This window comes from Cibotium barometz, chromosome 13 (genome assembly GCF_041138505.1).
Source record: "Cibotium barometz isolate CiBa-2024 chromosome 13, ASM4113850v1, whole genome shotgun sequence".
In the NCBI taxonomy this organism is placed as follows: Eukaryota; Viridiplantae; Streptophyta; class Polypodiopsida; order Cyatheales; family Cibotiaceae; genus Cibotium; species Cibotium barometz.
In genome coordinates this window covers 46,796,566-46,815,103 of record NC_141058.1, presented here as the reverse complement: position 1 = coordinate 46,815,103, position 18,538 = coordinate 46,796,566, and the positions used below count along the sequence as shown (strand labels likewise).

The window sequence follows — 18,538 nt, the reverse complement described above, 5'->3', positions numbered from 1 at the left end:
CCTTGCATAAAGTTGTGAATGCCCTAACAAAGGAGATGTCTCTCATTATGCTTGTTAGGAGGGCCTTGCATAAAGTTGTGAATGCCCTAAAGAAAGGAGGTCCCTACTCTCATTATACTTGTTCCGAAGGGCCTTGCATAAAGTTGTGGAAACATGGTTTTGGGATGCAGTGTTGAAAGCATGTGCTCAGAGTGCTCCTCTATAGGCCACCATAGCCAGCAAGTAGAGGAACCGAGTAGGAGATAAAAAGGGAAACACAATAGACTAATGTACTTGAATATACTAATGAGTTGCTTGTTAAGATACTCCCAAGTACTTTGTCATGTCACCAAGCTACATAATGGTTACTCTAATATTGAATATTGCAGCATCACCCGAGAAAAGGACAAACTATGTCACTTATTATGGAGGGCCTTGCATAAAGTTGTGAATGCCCTAACAAAGAGCTTATGAGATGCTTGCTCCTACAATGCTCAATCCTTTTCCCTAAGAAAGATGGTGTTTAGGGTGCAATGTTGAGAGCATGTGCTCAGAGTGTTGAGGGCATGTACTCAAAGAGTGACCCTACATGCACAACCAAGTGGAGGACCATGGCTGTAGCTCTAAAACATGTTAGGAACCAAAAATTTGAGGAGCTAGGTCTTTACACCCACTGATGTGGTCATGACAAGATCACAACGTAAATTTACCCATGTAAAGGGAAACAAAGTCTGAAAAATTTAGAGGCTTCTTTTTCGAAGTGTCTTCTTTTTCGAAGTGTCATGCCAAAGTAGTCACTCTTGGAAATGGCAAGGACAAAGTAAAATTTAAGATGGATCTAATTCCCCATCTAGTGGATCACTCACTACCTTCCATCCCAACCAACTGACGACGAAGCCTTGCTTTACACCCGCAAAGATATATATTTTGAAGGAACCGTAGAGGCTTCTACTTCCATATGCCGAGAGTAAGCAAGCAAAAAGGAAAAGTAATCACGATTGGAAATCGGAAGGACAAAGTAAAATTTAAGGTGGATCTGATTTCTCATCTCATGGATCACTACCTTCCATCCCAGCTGATTTCTCATCTCATGGATCACTCATGGATCACTACCTTCCATCCCAGCTGACAAAGCCTAGAAGTAAATCCAAAAAAACATACCCAAAAATTGACTCAATATCCAAATCCAATTGAAGAGAGAGTACCTTATGGTGGCTTAAGATTTGCTTAGACATACTCAACAAGAGGTGGAGAGTGTATACAGACCAAAGAGAATTCCTAAACCATGCTCTCTAGCACCTCTTTCCACTTCTTTGATGTGTACAAGAAGAGGTGGAGAGTGTATACAGACCAAAGAGAATTCCTAAACCATGCTCTCTAGCACCTCCTTCCACTTCTTTGATGTTTACAAGTTACTTTTAAAAGTGATCTCACCTCTTTCCACACGTAGGGGTGAGATCACTTTTAAAAAAGCCCCCTACAGGGTGGCTTGATCTTGCGCCTGCTTTGGCACCCCTCGTACTATCAAATTCGATTCTCGCAGCTTACCTCACCCCAATTGAGAACTAAACCATGCATTTACCATAACAAAATTGATTAACATCGTTGGCAGAGGAAAAGACTTTTTCGTATCCTGCTTAATGTAACTGTACATCTTAATACCAAGCATGCCGCTTTACTGCCATACCCAGATGATGCAGTCTCTGGAAGTAAAGCTCAGTCTCAAGTCAGCTTCCTGTACCCTTCAATGGAGGAAAGAAGATTGTTTTTCCCAGACCGAATAACCACCTCCCATCCAGGGCCCTTAAGAGGGAAAGTGCTGGTAACATTACTGCTTTCTTCAGGGGTATCCACCAGATCACTGCGGTCAAGCAGTTTCATAAGGTTTTCTTCACTAATCTCTGCACTCTGAACCAGTTCCTCCTCTTCATCTCTTTCTTGCTTCAGCAGAGCGACTAGATCAGATTCCTGCCAAGATATGTTTGTTAGATGGATGTTATCAGCATATGCATCGACAGAGTTCAATAAATTAGTGAAAAAAAAAAGGACATGGTTCAGTACCTGCAATATTATCTTGGGATGATCTCGCTCTTGCCGAAACTGACCCTTCTCAATTACCAGGTGTTCAAGTTTTAGTTTATCCGCAGCAACCTTCAGCATTCGGCACTGCATAAATAGAAAGACAATGTTGAATTTCAGCTTGACAAGGAAGATATAAATAGAATTCCAGCTTTTGACAAGCAGAAAACAGTCTACTCACAAAAAGCTTCAAATCATGGCATTAAAATTCATTATCGGTTTGAACAAAGGAACCAGCCCAACATAGCAAAAGTTTTTCTCATGCCAGCTAAAGAGTCTCCAACACATACACCACCCTTGCTATACAGGCTCCCCCCAATCCAAGCATGCGTGCATGCAACACCACACAGATCCCACCGCGATCAATGAAGCATTACTGAATAGAACCAGTCCAATGATGCATTAGGCATTACCGGGTAGACCCAGTCCAATTAAGTAAGACAGGTTCTCATGCCAATAAATAAATCAAAGTATAGATAGCATGGATATCTACCTATACTATCTATTAAGCACAAGGTTTCCCCTGCCACGTGTCACTCTCTAGCCATCTCCTCTAAAACCATCTCCTTTGCTCCTCTAGCTCACGTGGCAGCAGTGAAAAAAGGGGTAGACTGTGCACAGGTGGGGGCAGTGCCTCAGCAGCGCATGGGTGCAAAACTAGTATTGATTAAAAAAAGGTTTTTACCTCAACAGAATGAGAGGTTGTAAGCCTATACACATGCACAGGTCGCGTTTGTCCAATCCTATGGCATCGGTCCATTGCTTGCATGTCCATGTGTGGGTTCTGCAAAACATGTGCCACTCGTTGGGCTTACATTGCCACTAGTCATAGTCAAGTTACAAATAGCCTCCTTGCTAGAAGTTATCAACTTACCCAGTCGCTGTCATAAATGATGGCAGTATCAGCAGATGTCAAATTTATACCCAACCCACCAGCTCGGGTGGTCAATAAAAATATAAAATTCTTCCCATCTGCCTGGTTAAATTCCTGGATCTGCAAGCAGTACACGGATGTAAGCCAGATTATGTCCAGCATATTACCAAACAGAGTCACTTAATTACACCACAGCTGACCTGACGTTGCCTCTCTGCTTGTGCCACACCACCATCTATCCTGAAAGGGTTGAACCCTCTTTCTTCCAAGTAGTATTCCAAAATGTCCAAGACTCTTGTCATTTGAGAGAAAATGAGTACCTGCAGTGTGTTTTGTTTCTGAGAACTGATTCAAAACAGCTAAGAGACTAAGTGGAATGTGGATTTAGAACAGCGATGCTTCTCAAGAAGCCTGAGGGCAGCTGAATCTTGGGAGACTACCTTATGCCCTCTATCTCTCAAATGTATTAGTAGTCTGTCCAAAAGCTTCAACTTGCCACACTGCTCCACAAGCTTCTCTATGGGAGGCCAATTAACTGCAGCAAACAAACCCTGATTAGGGAAAATGCACATGCAAAGCACCAAGGAAGACTGTTCACTACATACTCCATAAAATACCATAGACCCTGAGTCCTACTTGCAAAAAAGGACTCTGACAGGATGGTACATCAGAAGAGGTACTACAAGAAGTACTTACTGTCTGTGTCAAACTGTGATGTCAGTAAATCCGGATGATTGCAGTTCTTCCGCAGTTGCATGAACACATTGTTCAGCCTTGTTTTCAAGGTAGAACCTGCCAAATAAACAACTCGCAGTGAGTTGATCTCCATGAAACATCTAACATGCTGACGTTTCCCTATCTAAAACCCTAGCTGACATGTTGATGGCAGTACATCTCCATCATCCCTAAGTCTCAGGTTCCATTGGAATGCATACACCAAGGAAAGGCAACCAGGGCGTCCATTTAGATCAGCCTAACCCATTGAAGAAAATAGTCACCCTACCTAGAAAAAAAGCAGCTGCATACCTGGACTCTGTATATTCTCTTCTAGATATTTTGCTAGAGTGTTGTTGATTAGGAACTCGTGAAACTCTTTCTGCTGATTCGACATTGGAGCATACAAGATGATCTCTTTCTTCCGAGGAAGTGACTTTTCGACATCTTCTTTTAGTCTTCGGAGTAGAAACGGGCGTAGGATGAGATGCAACTTTGAGATCACCTACAGACAACGAAACACCAATTTAGGAAAGCACAATCATACTATATGAACATGATTTTGGAGGTAATAATGAGACACCACATGAAACAATTAAGGAAGGGGGAGCCATTGGATGTTACCTGCAAACGTCGCTGATCATTGGCATCTTCCTGTGTCCCATTGTTGTTCTTTCCAGCAAAGTCAAACCTGCAACAAGCAACAGCATTGATACCTGAGAAAGCTTCTAAACCAACAGACACAACAGGATCAAGTGGCATACAAAAATGCAGTTAAGACACAATTTGAAAGCATTCAAACTCATTATTTTAAAAACAACTGCAACCATATAGTGTACATTGCAAAGTTAGGTACATTATGAGCCTCTGCACATCTCGGAATGTGTTTATGACGTACCAAGATTGAAACTCTTTAAGTGACGTGAAAATCTGTGGTAAGATGAAATTGAGGAGAGACCAAAGCTCTGGCAGATTGTTCTGCAATGGTGTGCCTGTCAGTAACAGTGTATTATCTGCAGGCATTTGCTTCAGTTCTCTCAACAGTTTGCAGTCAAAGTTCTTCAACCTATGGCCCTGGTCAACCAGAAATGACAGCATTTAGCAGGAAGTTTTGCTTGGATAAAAAACTACCCTTTATGCCACCAATGGTAAGACATTGATCATTGATACAGCATACCTCATCCACAACTATGTACTTCCATTTATACTTGGACAAGAATTTTCGGTCGTTCATGGCAACTTCATATGATGTAACAATGACAGGGAAGGAGGGGGCGATGGTCGAGGGCATGTACTTCCTTCTCAGCGACATTCGCTCATCTCTGGAGCCATGATAAAGCAGCACTTCCATGGTTGGAACAAACCTGAAGCATTCAAAATGTAGTCACAACCTATCACTATAGTTGGGATCGCATTCCTCAAAAAAGATAAGGCATGCTAACAGTTCCTGATTCTAATTAAAGTAATAAACAAGTCCATCTCTTCAGATCATACCTCTTCACCTCATTCACCCAGTTCGCAACAGTTGAGAGAGGAGCACAAACTAAAAATGGACCATGCATGCCCATGCCTTTGAGATGAGCAAGTAGCCCAATTGTCTGGACAGTCTTCCCAAGTCCCATCTGGTCTGCCAGAATACCGTTCAATCCATTCTGCCACAAGGAGATCATCCACTTTATTCCCTTCAGCTGATAAGACTTCAACCTTCCACCTGTAAGTAGTGGTGTAATTTCCATCTGCTCTTTCCAATTTTTTTCTTCTTCAGAAAGCAAGCTGCCTTCATCTGCTGCCTTGGATTCTTCTTCGCAGTTTGCCAGCATCGCCTGAACTGCTGCTTTTGCTTTCTTCTTGCCCTGTGAGCCCAATACATACAGAGTAAGGAAGATGGGGTCAGGTCAGAAAGCACTTGCATAGAAATACATTTTAAAAACCTCTGCTACATTAGAATACTAACACATCAGGTCCTGCAAACTGCAATTTAACCAAACTACTAGACCCTTCTGCACTAAAAAGTTACATAATAAACCAGTAAGCTAATCAGCAGTTGATATTACCGCATTCTGCAAACCAGACGCTTTCCTCTTGCCACCCCTCCCTTTCTTTACTTCAGTGGTATCTTCAGCCCCATTGTCTGCTGAAGTCTATAACCACAACCAAATAAATAGGATAATGGAAAAGGATATTGGAAAAATAAATAAAATAAAATGAGACAAAGGACAAAATCTAGAATTGCCTCCAATGTTAAGGAGCTCACAAACAAGCAGCTGAGACTTACTAGTGCTATGTCATCCATTTTCTCCAGCAAGAACTCTGAATAGAGCTGGGTTTGGCTGAGAAGTTCATCCAATTTACTGAACATAGTGTCACCCAGTTTGGGAGCAGGTACCTTGAGCTCCAACTCAGCTTCCTCCTTTGCTCGCACCTCTTGTAGCCTCCTCTCTTCTTCAGCCATCTCTTCGGTTATCAATGGAGCATCGCTACCCTCAGAAACTTCCTAATGCAAACAAGCAATGCAGTTAGGCATTGAGACTTTTTATCTTCTATACATAAGACATAAAACCACCTATAGAGCTTGCACATGTGAACTTCTGTTGCAGTACCTCATCTTCCAAGACAGAGATTGGAGAGTCAGCAGGCTCTGCTTTCACATTAAGCTCTTGGTTTACAGTAATTCCCCCTTTCACAGCAAGCTCTGCGTTTCCAGGAAACTCTTTTTTGACAACAACCTCCTCTTTGAGGACAAACTCCTCTTTGACTTTCTGCACCTGAGGAGCCATTTTCACCTGAGGGGCCATATTTACCTGCACAAGAAGAGAGAAAACAACACCATTAGACAAGAAAAGCCCATGCTTGAGTTACACATAAGAAAAGCAGGTGTATGCCTGCTGCCTAAAGCGCCACACTGGCATGTTTGAGATGCACATGGGATGTCATTTACTTGATCAGCATGTGGGTCAGATGAGGAATCTTGCTTTTGTTCTGAAACCATGTAAAACCCGTAGAAATGTGGAGCCTGGATACTATGTATATGGCATTTAGGGCACAGCAGGAAACCCAGTAACTTGTATATGCTTCCTTAAGCTAGGACTGCGTTGGGCTGTTTGACAAACACGAGTCGCAGAAGGGGCACATCTTCGACATATTCTGGTAAAGGCACTGTCAAGGACACATGTAACATTGAGGAAACGCAACGAGTTCTTTACCGTACAACCGCAGAGAAATGCCCCCAAATATCAGTTAAAAAAACAGACAGACAACAGTGGCCAAACAGCCATTTCTCGAATGAGCGCTCTGTAACAAACACGCTACGTCCAGATTGCACGCGGCAGAAAGCCAAGAGCTGGAGAGGTATGTGACATGCACATTAACCCTAAGAAGCAGAGCATGCAGGCAAACCCTAACAGCCCTTCCAAACATAAAACCACGGAAGCTTGAAATCCCCAGAACCCCAAAACCCTGCATGCCAAAGAACTAACCCTCACATGCAGTGCACCCTAAGTACCTTGTACAAGAACCTACCAATACTACCACAGAGCACCCTGAGACCCTCACAAAGTCTGCGAACCTCAAGAGCAAAACAGACAGCATCACCCTCGTCAAAGGCAACGTTGTTAACAACATCAGAGAAGAAACCGGTGGCTTGCTAGAAACAATGCCTATTGATTCACCTGTTCAGCGAAGCGCCGTAGGGCCAAGAATGGCCGGCGAGAGCTCGAGATTCCTGGCTGCACGTTCTTCCTCTTCCTTTCTGTCGCTCTTCTCTTTCTTTACCACAGCCGCTTGAGGACTACCATGGCTACAGCGGTACGAGAAGAGTGAAGAAGAAAGGGGAAGAAGGAGGGGGTCTGGCAGCTGGCTACGCTTGAGGAGATGGCGAGCTCGGTTACGGACGGAGAAGACGGAAAATGCGTGTGCAAATGCGCGGGAAGGAACAGGGGATTTAGGCCAGTGGGACTGGGAGTGGTGGTGGGCTCCACCCGAGGCAACGGCCCCGCCGCCACGTATTTAGTGCCCCGTTTAAGCTTAATCTCCTTCCCGTTGGAGCTTGATTACGACTAGTTTTCAAAAACCATGGTTGTTGCCTCCCTTTTAAGGAGCCCAGAGGCAGCTCAATTTGCTAACCGATGAAAAGTGCCTGGGGAGGCACAGGGTAGACCTACCTTCAGCCACAACACATCACAAATCAGGCATCTCGCGACCAAACTTTGTAAGAGTGTATCTATGGACCCCACCCTCACTCTTGCAGAGTTCAGTCACCACCAGGGTAGACCTACCTTCAGCCACAACACATCACAAATCAGGCATCTCGCGACCAAACTTTGTAAGAGTGTATCTATGGACCCCACCCTCACTCTTGCAGAGTTCAGTCACCACCATTTGTGCTCTTTTGGTTAGAACTGTAGGCCAGAGGCTCGATTTCGAGAGGGCTCTCTAAGACCACAACACATCAAGAATCAGGCATCTGTGGGGGCAAGCACATTTCAACCAAATATGCTCAGATGGTGACCAAGCTTTACAAAAGAAAAAAGCTCATCAAAAGAAAAACAAATGCAATCACTCAACAGAGGCTCCCACCCCATTTAGGTATACTCCGCCCACCAATCACTAACTTTTTCATTGTTCCTTCCAAGGAGAAACAATAACCAGTGAAAATTCACTCAGTATCAAGAACAATAACATCAAGCTTCTCCGCAACAAAGTCTTCTACTATGGACATGATCAACATCAAGAAGGAGGGAATGCTAACCCATGTTAGCAAGTTTTGACCTACTCGTCGACACACATTGAATAGACATGCATGTCTTCGTACACCTACCGCAAGTTTCTATGCACACGTATATCCATTCACTTAGTACATACTCGTAGCCTCTATACACATGCACATGGAATATATACACACAGATGAAGCGCACATACATTGAACACACACATAGATAAAATGCACATAGAATAAGAATAATATTAAATGAGAAACAATATCTAAAGAAACATGCAAAGAATGTCCTTGCTTTGTAGAGATGACAAGGAATAATATCCAAGAAGACAAAATAGTGAAAGAAGTGAGAATCGATCGATCTAGCAGCGGTCTCATCAGAAAAATGAAGCTTGTGCTTCCTAGAGTCATCGACTACACACATTGCATGACGTTTAACATGGTAGAATAGCAATGCATTATATGTCTTTTTCTTTCGTGGACCTACACATAAAAAAGAGAATTATTAATAAAATATCATTTTTTAGTAATAAAAATTCATTATAGTCTCGTTATAGTTAACCTTACCATGCATAAACAAAGACCTAGATAAAGCTATGCCAATAGATGCTACAAAGAACTCATATCGAAATGAGTAGCTCCTATATACAGTAAATTAGACCCAACTCTTTAGTACAGAGAACTCGTAATCGATATGGGTAGCTCTCATATGTAGCCCTCTAGTACAAAGTAACTCTCAAAACATGCGACACATGTCTCTATGTCATGGACAATGTTAGAAACACACTCTGCCTGTAACATGTCGAGAAGGAAGTGGTGTGCACACCAAAGAGATGGAAACTGAGTTATATAATGTCATATATTTAAAAAAACTATTAATAAATAGAAAAAATGGATATACAAATATACAATCCTTGACTCTGACATATCCAAAGTCAATATGATATCATACATCCTTATCCATAAAACAAAACATTTTATTCCAAAAGATATGCACAAAAGAAATAATAATGTGCCACATGGCCTCATATGGAGATCCCTTTTGGCATGTAACCTTCGTTTGCCACATGGCAAGAGGAGGTAGCATACTTAATAGAATAGAAACACACATATACAAAAAGGCATACACAAAAGCATAAAACGCGTAACTTCAATAATATATCTATAACTATCACTCGAAAGCATCTAAGATCTTCTTGTAAACAATATTGCTTGTTGTAAGCCTATAACTCTCAAGTAGAGCTAGTGCTTATATACCTACTAGAGGGCCGAATCAGTTGGACACAAACAATCGGGTGTTAACTAAAGGACCTCTACCCCCCTTAAGAATCAAGGTCATATATGACTAAGGCTTGTAAAGGGATGTTTTGCATTTTTTAGCGAGAACTTTTTGGTATTGAGGCGAGCGGTTTATCTCTATATTCTTATTATCTATGTCTACTCTTTTTCTCTCTCTACTGTCACACCTACGAGATGTTGAGCACTAGACACCATGGGCCACTATTATTGTAACTCCTTTACAAAGACACCATATTATGATCTAACACTTCCATTATATTCCAAAGCAAATTTACAAGACCACAACATTACATGAGATGTTGAACACACGCAACAATACATGAAAGCATGTGTGTACACAATGTTCTTTACTTCCATGGGCCACTATCATTGCTACTTCTTCACAAAGACACCATAGAGAGATGCAACTTCCGTTATATTTCAAAGAAAAATTGCAATATTGTAGCATATTATGACAAACACCTACGAGATGTTAAACTCAAGCAACAATACATGAAAGCAGTTTGGACCTCAACTATCATCTTGGCCTTCTCCATCTACTCTAAATTTACAATGAAGGTGGCAACTTCTCCTCAAAGAGGAACCTCTTTTTGCCTCTCTAAATACATTCCATCGAGGAACCACAACCTCCTGGAGAGTGCTAGATTTGTTGGAAAATCAGCCCACACCAAGCGCAGGCCTTTAAGGCTATCGAACACGTCCATGCTCCCCCACCTTATCAGTGATCCCATGAATCATTGCAATACTGTAAGATTCTTGGAACAACAAAGCATATAAGTGGACTGTAAACTATATAACGACAATGAATGGAGAGAGTCACTAGCATGGGTTAGAGATCATACGTGTGTTTTCGCTTTCCCAAAAGTGCGAAACGGAGGTGATCAAGGTTGGAGTTAAGAACTAAGTGGAGAGGCTCTACCACTTGTGAATGGAAGTCTTCATTTAGACAAGATCAAATACATGTTATTACTGTTGTTCAAATAATGAACTAATGTTAAAAGCTAAACACGTTAAGTTCACTTACTAGATCCTAACAAGGGTACGTCATCTTCTTTTGAACTCTCAAACCCCTGCTCTTTACTCTCACCATGCGGGCTCACCTACTCAACACCCCATGTGTGGGACTCATGGTCATCGCCCCATGTGTGAGACTCATGCTCATCATCCTCATAGTCATTATACTCAGCGTCCTTATCAATGTCACCCCCTTCCCACTCTGGTTGTGACCTCTTTTTGGGCGTTGTTATCTCACAGTCGTGGATGATGGAGGCTCCTCGTTTGCTAATTTATTGCCCTTCTTCTTCTCGAGGACCGATTGTTGCTCGGTTACAAGCTTCTTGCCCTTCTTCGCTCATGCATTCAACCAACATAGCAACTTTAAACTCCCAAAAAACAAACTTCATAATTCATACAAATGTGCTGCCCTACACAATGAACGTACTATGGAACTGTTAACAATCCTAAAATGGGATTGATCATGGGCGATAGACACAAGATTAAGCATAAAACTTAAGGTGGGTTATACCACACTAGAGAGAGAGAGAGAGAGAGAGAGAGAGAGAGAGAGAGAGAGAGAGAATAGCACACTCAACACTCAATTCTATTGGATTTCTCAATTGAACCAAATGATATAGGCCCTCTAGACTTATCCCACTTTACACATCATCATGCATGTGGCACTCCCTTTTCCACTCTTTTGGTCAACACTCACACACCATACAATATCACATGTGGCATTCTTATCTTACTAAAATATCTTGCACCTCTAGGATGCTTTCCCACATACACACAACACCACAATTATATCTCTCAACACCCCTTCTTAATCGAGGTGTTCTACACAATTCACCCATTACCCATCACCCAACACCACAATTATATCTCTCAACACCCCTTCTTAATCGAGGTGTTCTACACAATTATATCTCTCAACACCCCTTCTTAATCGAGGTGTTCTACACAATTCACCCATCACCCATAGCACCAATGCATCATTGTCCCATGTGCAATGCATCTCTTAACACTCCCCCTCAATGCGAAATTGGAGTGTTAGCCAACGAACATGTGTGCGCGTGCCTACCATCTTAGACACCTAGTCCATTTTGAGCCGACTCACTCACAACAACGAAACCACTGAGTCCCATTTGAACATAGAAGTTCGGGTAGGAACCAACCCATGCGCATGCACCTCACACGTGCATCGCTCATGCACACATCACGACAACCATTTCGAGCTTCTCAATGAGCTCGGGCAGGGCAGCCCTCATACCAATGTGGGTGATTACAAAATATTCTCGTTTCGAGCTTCAAGCTTGGGTACGGTTACCCTTCTCATACATGGGTGATAATCCAATTACATTTCGGCCAAAGCCGGGTAGGGAACCCATATGTGTGTGTGAAAAAACTCTAAAAATTATTTTCACAATTTGTCAAAAGCATGTGAATGGCAAGGGACAAATAATTTGGTGGTGTGAATGTACCCTTAAATCATCTAAGGGTTCATAGAACCAAACCAAAAATAAATAAATAAATTTAATTTCTTTCACTCCTCAGCTACCTCTATCGCTATGCGCCAAGATTATAGCTACCCCTCTGGTCATCTCCTTCATTCGCCTGCGCATGCCTACCTGCTCTTTGTCGGCGACTGTAGAGCCCAATTTCCACACAAGCCCGCCATGGCTACTTAGTGGAGCTCTTATTTTGAGCTACTTGACTACTAACATTTTCTTTGTGCTGCTTATTGTAGCTTATGCCTTAATCTCACGAGTCACTTCAAGCTATTGTTTGTCGTGCCAATGCTACTTAACTCCAACCGTCTTTCTCCTAGCTTGTTCTCTCCACAAGCTTCGCTCTACTGTCTCTCTAATGCCCTATTATCCGTAAACTGCTTTGCTGTGTGTAGCCTCTTCCATTGCGCGAAAGGATTCGCAAAAACAGGAGTGTCATGCTTGGCCTTCAACTCCTCTGACTTCTACCACATTCCCTACATAGAGGGTATCCCAGTCAAAAGGAATCTTAGTTCTTACACACTCTTTGTGTGTATTGTCCAGAGATCCTTCCCCATGATCTATTGCAAGCTCTTGGCGATACACTGCTCGAACTACTTCTCTCTTAGTTGCTTCCGTCTTACTAGCTTGTTTACACAAGCTTCTTCTATGTGCACATACCTTTTCTACTGACTCTTTAATATAGCTTTTTTTTTGCACTTACTACCATCACTTACAGCCTTTCCTTTGTACACCCTTTGAGGTGTACACTCTTTGCTTGTAGATTTGCACTTGTAGCTTTTGTTGTTGCTCCGATTCTCTATCTTATTGTTCCTTGCAATGATACCTATGTGCTACCTTGATACAGAAACCTCCTCGGTTTCCATGAGACCATCAATATGGCCACTGAACTCTTCATAAGCTCCATTTGCATGCTACCAAGGTTGCTTTCCAAGTTTCTCCCAATAAGAAACTATAGGTGCATACACAAATGAAAGTTCCCACAACTTCCACCAGTTTGCTCACCTTCATGAGCATACAATGAGCCATGCCTCAACTAACATGCTCCAATATGGACTACAACCAGCCCATTAACGTAAACAAGCATTCACCTTCAATACACTCCTTGCCCAAAATGCAAGAGCCATGGGATTCACAAATCCCACACATAGCAACCCTTTTCGAATACGAGCATTCTTCTATGCTCAACACCAAATTAGAGGCAAAATCACCCAAAATACCTTCACAAATCTCCTTGGCAGCTTCCTTGTTGACACCGAAGACTCCATAGCCTTCATACTCGTGCTGAAATCTCCATTTTTAGCTTCTTTAATGAGTGATGAGCAGGCTCTCCATGTTACAAAACTCCCATTTGCAACTCTCTTGGGCAGCTTCTATGCAATCTCCTTGTTGCAAATCTCCTCTCAAACCTGAGAATGGCGGCTCCAAATCTCTCTCAAATCCTCACAAAATCCAAATCCAAATGATAATATGAGTGTGTGCTTAAAATTTTTATAATAGAAATGCTAAAGTAGAAGATATGCTTAATCAATTAACTCATAACCAAGAAAACTATACATAAATAATCACCATGACCAAGAGCCCACCCAAGCTTTGATACCATGTTAACAATCCTAAAATGGGATTGATCATGGTGATAGAGATTAAGCATAAATCTTAAGGTGGGTTATAGAAACTCCACGAGAGAGAGAGAGAGAGAGAGAGAGAATAGCACACTCAACACTCAATTCTATTGCATTTCTCAATTGAACCATACAATGATATAGGCCCTCTAGCCTTATCCCACTTTACACATCATCATCCATGTGGCACTCCCTTTTCCACTCTTTTGGTCAACACTCACACACCATACAATATCACACATGGCATTCTTATCTTACCACAATATCTTGCACCTATAGGGTGCTTTCCCACATACACACAACACCGCGATTATATCTCTCAATAGGAACTGCTCAGCCTCCTCTCGAGGAAACTCCCTATCGGGGTAGTCTATCCACCATGAGCACACTATCCACATAGCTCGTCAATCCACTCCTCGGGTTACAATCATGTATTCTCTGTCTCGGATTGCACCCATGCATCTTAAGGGTGCTCGGGAATATATACCCGAGTACATATACTACTTCTCCACCTCCTAATATAAAAACATTAAATTTCTCTAACAAAGTGATAAAACAGCAATAACAACTTCTCCACCACATAATACGATAAAATAACAATAATAGTATCGTGGCATGCTACTACATACCTGCACAAGAGGCGTCATGCCATGCACAACAAGTGTGGTTGTCGATCGGAATCTAAGGTGGCACACATTTGCCCTTTTCACCTTACGAAAGCCTTTTCAAAGTGAGTCTTCCTGAAAGCTTTAAGGGCATCTGTGATACCTACCCCATAATCTAGTGTGGCTCTCTCATGCATACCGGTTACGGGGTGGGTGAGCTCGTCTCCAACTTTGCATAGAGTTGTAGTATGTACTCAAGTGGAAATAGTACACGTGACGATATATCCACACGAAGAATGCTCTATCAGATGGAGGAATCTGGGCATCTCTCATAGCAAACTCACCACCTACATATGTCAAGGAGCCTACATTTCCTGCATTGTGAACCAATGTTATGTGTACCTACGTATAAAAATTACTTTAATGCATCGAGAGAGTTAGAGATCTTACTCTCCATTTGGAATATATACCCAAGCGATCTCTGCTAGCTTGGGAGTAGTGAATTTGCTAGCCTTTTCACCCCATCCCTGGTAGGAGATCACTTTCTTGAAAAACTCTTTGCCATAGCCGGGTTGGCAATTTGCGCCAGCTCATGTCCCCTCTTTGTAAATAGTGTCTCCGTCTTCTTCAGGGCATCTTTGTAATTCTTATAGAAAATTTATGCATTTAGAAGGTATTATCTACTCCCTTGCTCAAGCAAGCCACTGACCTTGGCTTGGTACATGGCATCGAACTCCCGACTACAATGCATTTATGTTTAAGAAACATATTTTGAAATCAAAACATGGCTTTATTGTGTTCTAAGAACAAGGCACGCACATACCTTGAAAACCAATTGTGAGAGGAGTGCCATGGAAAGCTTTAGCCACTTTGATCTGTTAGGTCCCCGATGAGTAAGAGCTTTCTCAACCCATGCATGATTCGTGTCACTGAACTTTGACAACAACGATTGTGGATCGACAAGACCCACACGTTGCATCATAAATATATCATGTGCCATTATGTTCGGCACATGAATAGTAGTGACCTTGGCAATTTCACATGCATAATAAATAAGGTATATGATGTCATATAAGATGTTTGTTCATTTGCATCACAAAAAAAAACAAGATATAATCCACTTACTTGTCTATCATGCGCAATGCCAACAAGAACTAAGCCTCCTCCTCCTCCTTCTCAAGGAATCGGACCACTCTACAAATCACCTTGGGAACCTTCTCTCTTTCAACTCGAGTAGTTTTTGCCCATTCTTGCCATGCTTTGAGTCGATGGTTGCCATCCCAGACAACAAACATCTTCCTAACCATGTGTTGCCATCTTTCTATTTGCTCCAGTATCATGTTAAACTTTGCTGACAATGATAGGTCGTGGATCGACTACACTTCGATGGTCAAATGGAAAGGGCTCTTGGCCAAGGAAACCCTCAGAGATAATGAACGTCGCCATTGTTGATTGGTATGTGCTCTCTTTCATGCTTTTAATAAACCCTTTGATGGAATCCTCATTCGTACAGATTGCCGAGTTTGCAAGGAGGCGACAAAGAGGCACTCTAGAAATGCGGTTATGATTATCAACCAAGTGGTCCTCCACCCAATTTGTGGAGATATGTCAATTAACCACTTGGCCGAAACTCTCCTTTATGGACTCCTCTTCTTCAAAAATCATGGCACTACTACTGGCAACACGATTGTTGGTGGGTGTTGCAGGAGAAAGCCTCACAACTAACTGTAATCCAGATGTATTGGTTGCGTCGCTTGATGTGGCAACTTGTGACATGCCCACTTCCTGTGATACTATGATCTCGTTTGGATTTTCGGTAAAGCCCTTAGATTGTAAACGCATCTAGAAAGGCATTTTCTTTGCAAATGTAGAGGTTTGAGAACTCAAGAGTGAGAGAGATGGAGGCGTTATGGGAGATTCAAATGAAGAACAAAGAGATGCGTTGAGGGAGAGGCCATGTGAAGGGTGTTCTTGGAGAGGGCATGTTAAGGGCGAGGGCGTATAGCGCGTTGAGGGAGAGGGGTAGGTTCGTTGAAGGCGCATTGAGGGAGAGGGCGCATGGAGGGCATGTTAAGGGAGAGGTTGCTTGTGAGGGGGAGGGCTCGTTAAGAGAGAGGGCGGGTGTGAGGTTGGCTTTTGTTGCCTAAGAAGCCATTAGATAGCAAAAGCCATCGTGGCATGCACATGCCACGCGGCGCTGCCATGTGTAATGCCCAAGCATAGGCATTACATGTGGCAGTGATTCATTTGACACCATGTGTAATGCCCGACCACGTGCATTACACGTGGCAATGCCTACATGGACAATGCAGTCCACATAGGCAATCTAGAGAGAGAGAGAGAGAGAGAGAGAGAGAGAGAGAGAGAGAGAGAGAGAGAGAGAGAGAGAGAGAGAGAGAGAGAGAGAGAGAGAGAGAGAGAGAGAGAGAGAGAGAGAGAGAGAGAGAGAGAGATCCTCTTCGTTACACTCCCCCCCAATGCTGTATATCTATGACTATCCCTTGGTCTATTTCAATGGTTTTATTATATCTACTTTTATATTCTCACACAAGTTACTGTTTTAAAAACATTTGCAAATGACATCCATTTTTGTGCTTTTCAGGAGTTGGAAAGCACTTGTATGATGATGCCAAGAATGGAATTAGCTATAAGAAGTGACAATGATAGATATTTCCATGAACACAATTTAGAATCTTTTATAAGTCGACTTGTTTCTCACTTAAAGTATCTTGCATAGCATAAATATGCTTAGCAATACAGGGAGCCATCACACTTATAGTCGAGAGAGAGAGAGAGACAAAGACAGAGAGATCCTCTTCATTACACTCCCCCCAATGCCACAGTTGAAAAGCTCACACTGATTGATATACTTATCAATCTAAAGGCAATTAATTTAACTTAATGAGACATTTTCTAATGATATAACACTGCAAACAAAGGTTAAGTAAAAATTAAAGATTCCATCTCCACTTTACAAGGTTGATCACTTCATTTTCATAAGAGTAGATGTCATTGGCTACAATCATGCAATCTACATGCAAAAATGATGTATTGCTTGAAAGGATATATATTATGTATATTGCAAGGTCTATGATGGGGTAAATTGATCTGATAAAACTTAAGGTTAGTGGGTATATCAAAACATTGTATAGAGCATTTATTGCTACATTTATGTGAGCCTATAATGTTTGGTTATACACAAGGATATGCTCATTTTCTTATATATATATATATATATAAACCACATAATTTATTTTTTAAATTAATATTTTTTAAAAATAATAATTACTTTAAAACGGTCAACTTATTTAAGGGTGTTAATCACCATTCATTTCATGTGTACTTGATACATGTTGTGTACTTGATACTTAAGGGTGTTAATCACCATTCATTTCATGTGTACTTGTTGATACATGTTGTGTCATTCTTTTTTGTTCTTGTGTACTTTTTTGTTCCTCTTTACAATGAGCTGTAGAATCTCCTTCTTCCCATCTTCTAAGAAGAATCTATGTTTTAGCAATGGTCAAGTTCTCGTGAGTGCAAAGCTCTTACAAGTAGCTCCCTTATTATTCTATGGATTGTAAGCAATATTAAATATTGGGTCCCAAGAGTTACATGTCCCTCTAGAGCCAACCTCTAATCATGAGGGGGGGGGTTCTATATGCTTGAGGACTCTCTTTTAGCTAATTACTCTACAATAGTTGATGCTTCATTAAACTCAAACCCACAACCAATGGTCATCTTAGATATCTCGCCCAGAGGACTTCCAACTCTGTCTAATGTGATAGATTTATGCAATCCGTTACAAGATAACAACAAACTGGTGCATAAGCCTCATCCACTGTTTTTACAAAAGGAGATGGTAAGAGCATTTTGGAATACCTTTGGAGCATGAAGAAGGGAAGCACACTAACAAAGATTTTATTGAATGTCAAAGAGGTTATCAAGCCATGGGGAGATTCCTGGGTAATATAATGGTGATATTGCATTTGAGTTCCCACCAACCATGGGAACACGTGTGCAAGAATGGACTCCATGGAGCACAAGTACGATCCCCACTGGTGGTCAAAGCCGTAAACCTCTAACATTTCCTTCCCTGGAGTGTGTTGAAGAAGCCATTGCCTAGGTAGTTTAAAGTGTGTGAA

The 18,538-nt window shown here is 41.8% G+C and overlaps 1 protein-coding gene across 2 annotated transcripts; it reads right to left on the bottom strand.

The window, feature by feature from the left end:
- Positions 1-1,537: 1,537 nt before the first annotated feature.
- Positions 1,538-7,566, bottom strand: LOC147632755 (chromatin remodeling protein DDM1-like). Of its 2 annotated transcripts, XM_086807603.1 has the most exons (17): positions 7,315-7,563; positions 6,585-6,802; positions 6,247-6,447; positions 5,922-6,140; positions 5,701-5,787; positions 5,141-5,499; positions 4,824-5,010; positions 4,545-4,720; positions 4,271-4,337; positions 3,959-4,151; positions 3,629-3,724; positions 3,373-3,467; positions 3,133-3,252; positions 2,933-3,052; positions 2,744-2,842; positions 2,041-2,145; positions 1,538-1,947 (listed from the first exon to the last, which is right to left on the bottom strand). In XM_086807603.1, the coding sequence occupies exons 2-17, from the start codon at positions 6,633-6,635 to the stop codon at positions 1,702-1,704; spliced, it is 2,421 nt and encodes an 806-aa protein (XP_086663729.1). In that variant the 5' UTR covers positions 6,636-6,802; positions 7,315-7,563; the 3' UTR covers positions 1,538-1,701. The 2 variants fall into 2 exon arrangements, with proteins under 2 accessions (XP_086663729.1, XP_086663730.1); XM_086807604.1 differs by lacking the exon at positions 6,585-6,802 and having other exon boundaries at positions 7,315-7,566.
- Between the last annotated feature and the right edge of the window lie 10,972 nt (positions 7,567-18,538).

What these genes read in the sequence shown, in the direction of transcription:
- LOC147632755 (XM_086807603.1), bottom strand. Translation starts at nt 6,635, where the DNA reads ATGGTTTCAGAACAAAAGCAAGATTCCTCATCTGACCCACATGCTGAT. An exon ending in TGGGTGAATGAGGTGAAGAG is followed by an intron (nt 5,011 to 5,140) that starts GTATGATCTGAA and finishes TGAATGCTTCAG; the next exon opens with GTTTGTTCCAACCATGGAAG. An exon ending in AGAGAATATACAGAGTCCAG is followed by an intron (nt 3,725 to 3,958) that starts GTATGCAGCTGC and finishes TTTATTTGGCAG; the next exon opens with GTTCTACCTTGAAAACAAGG.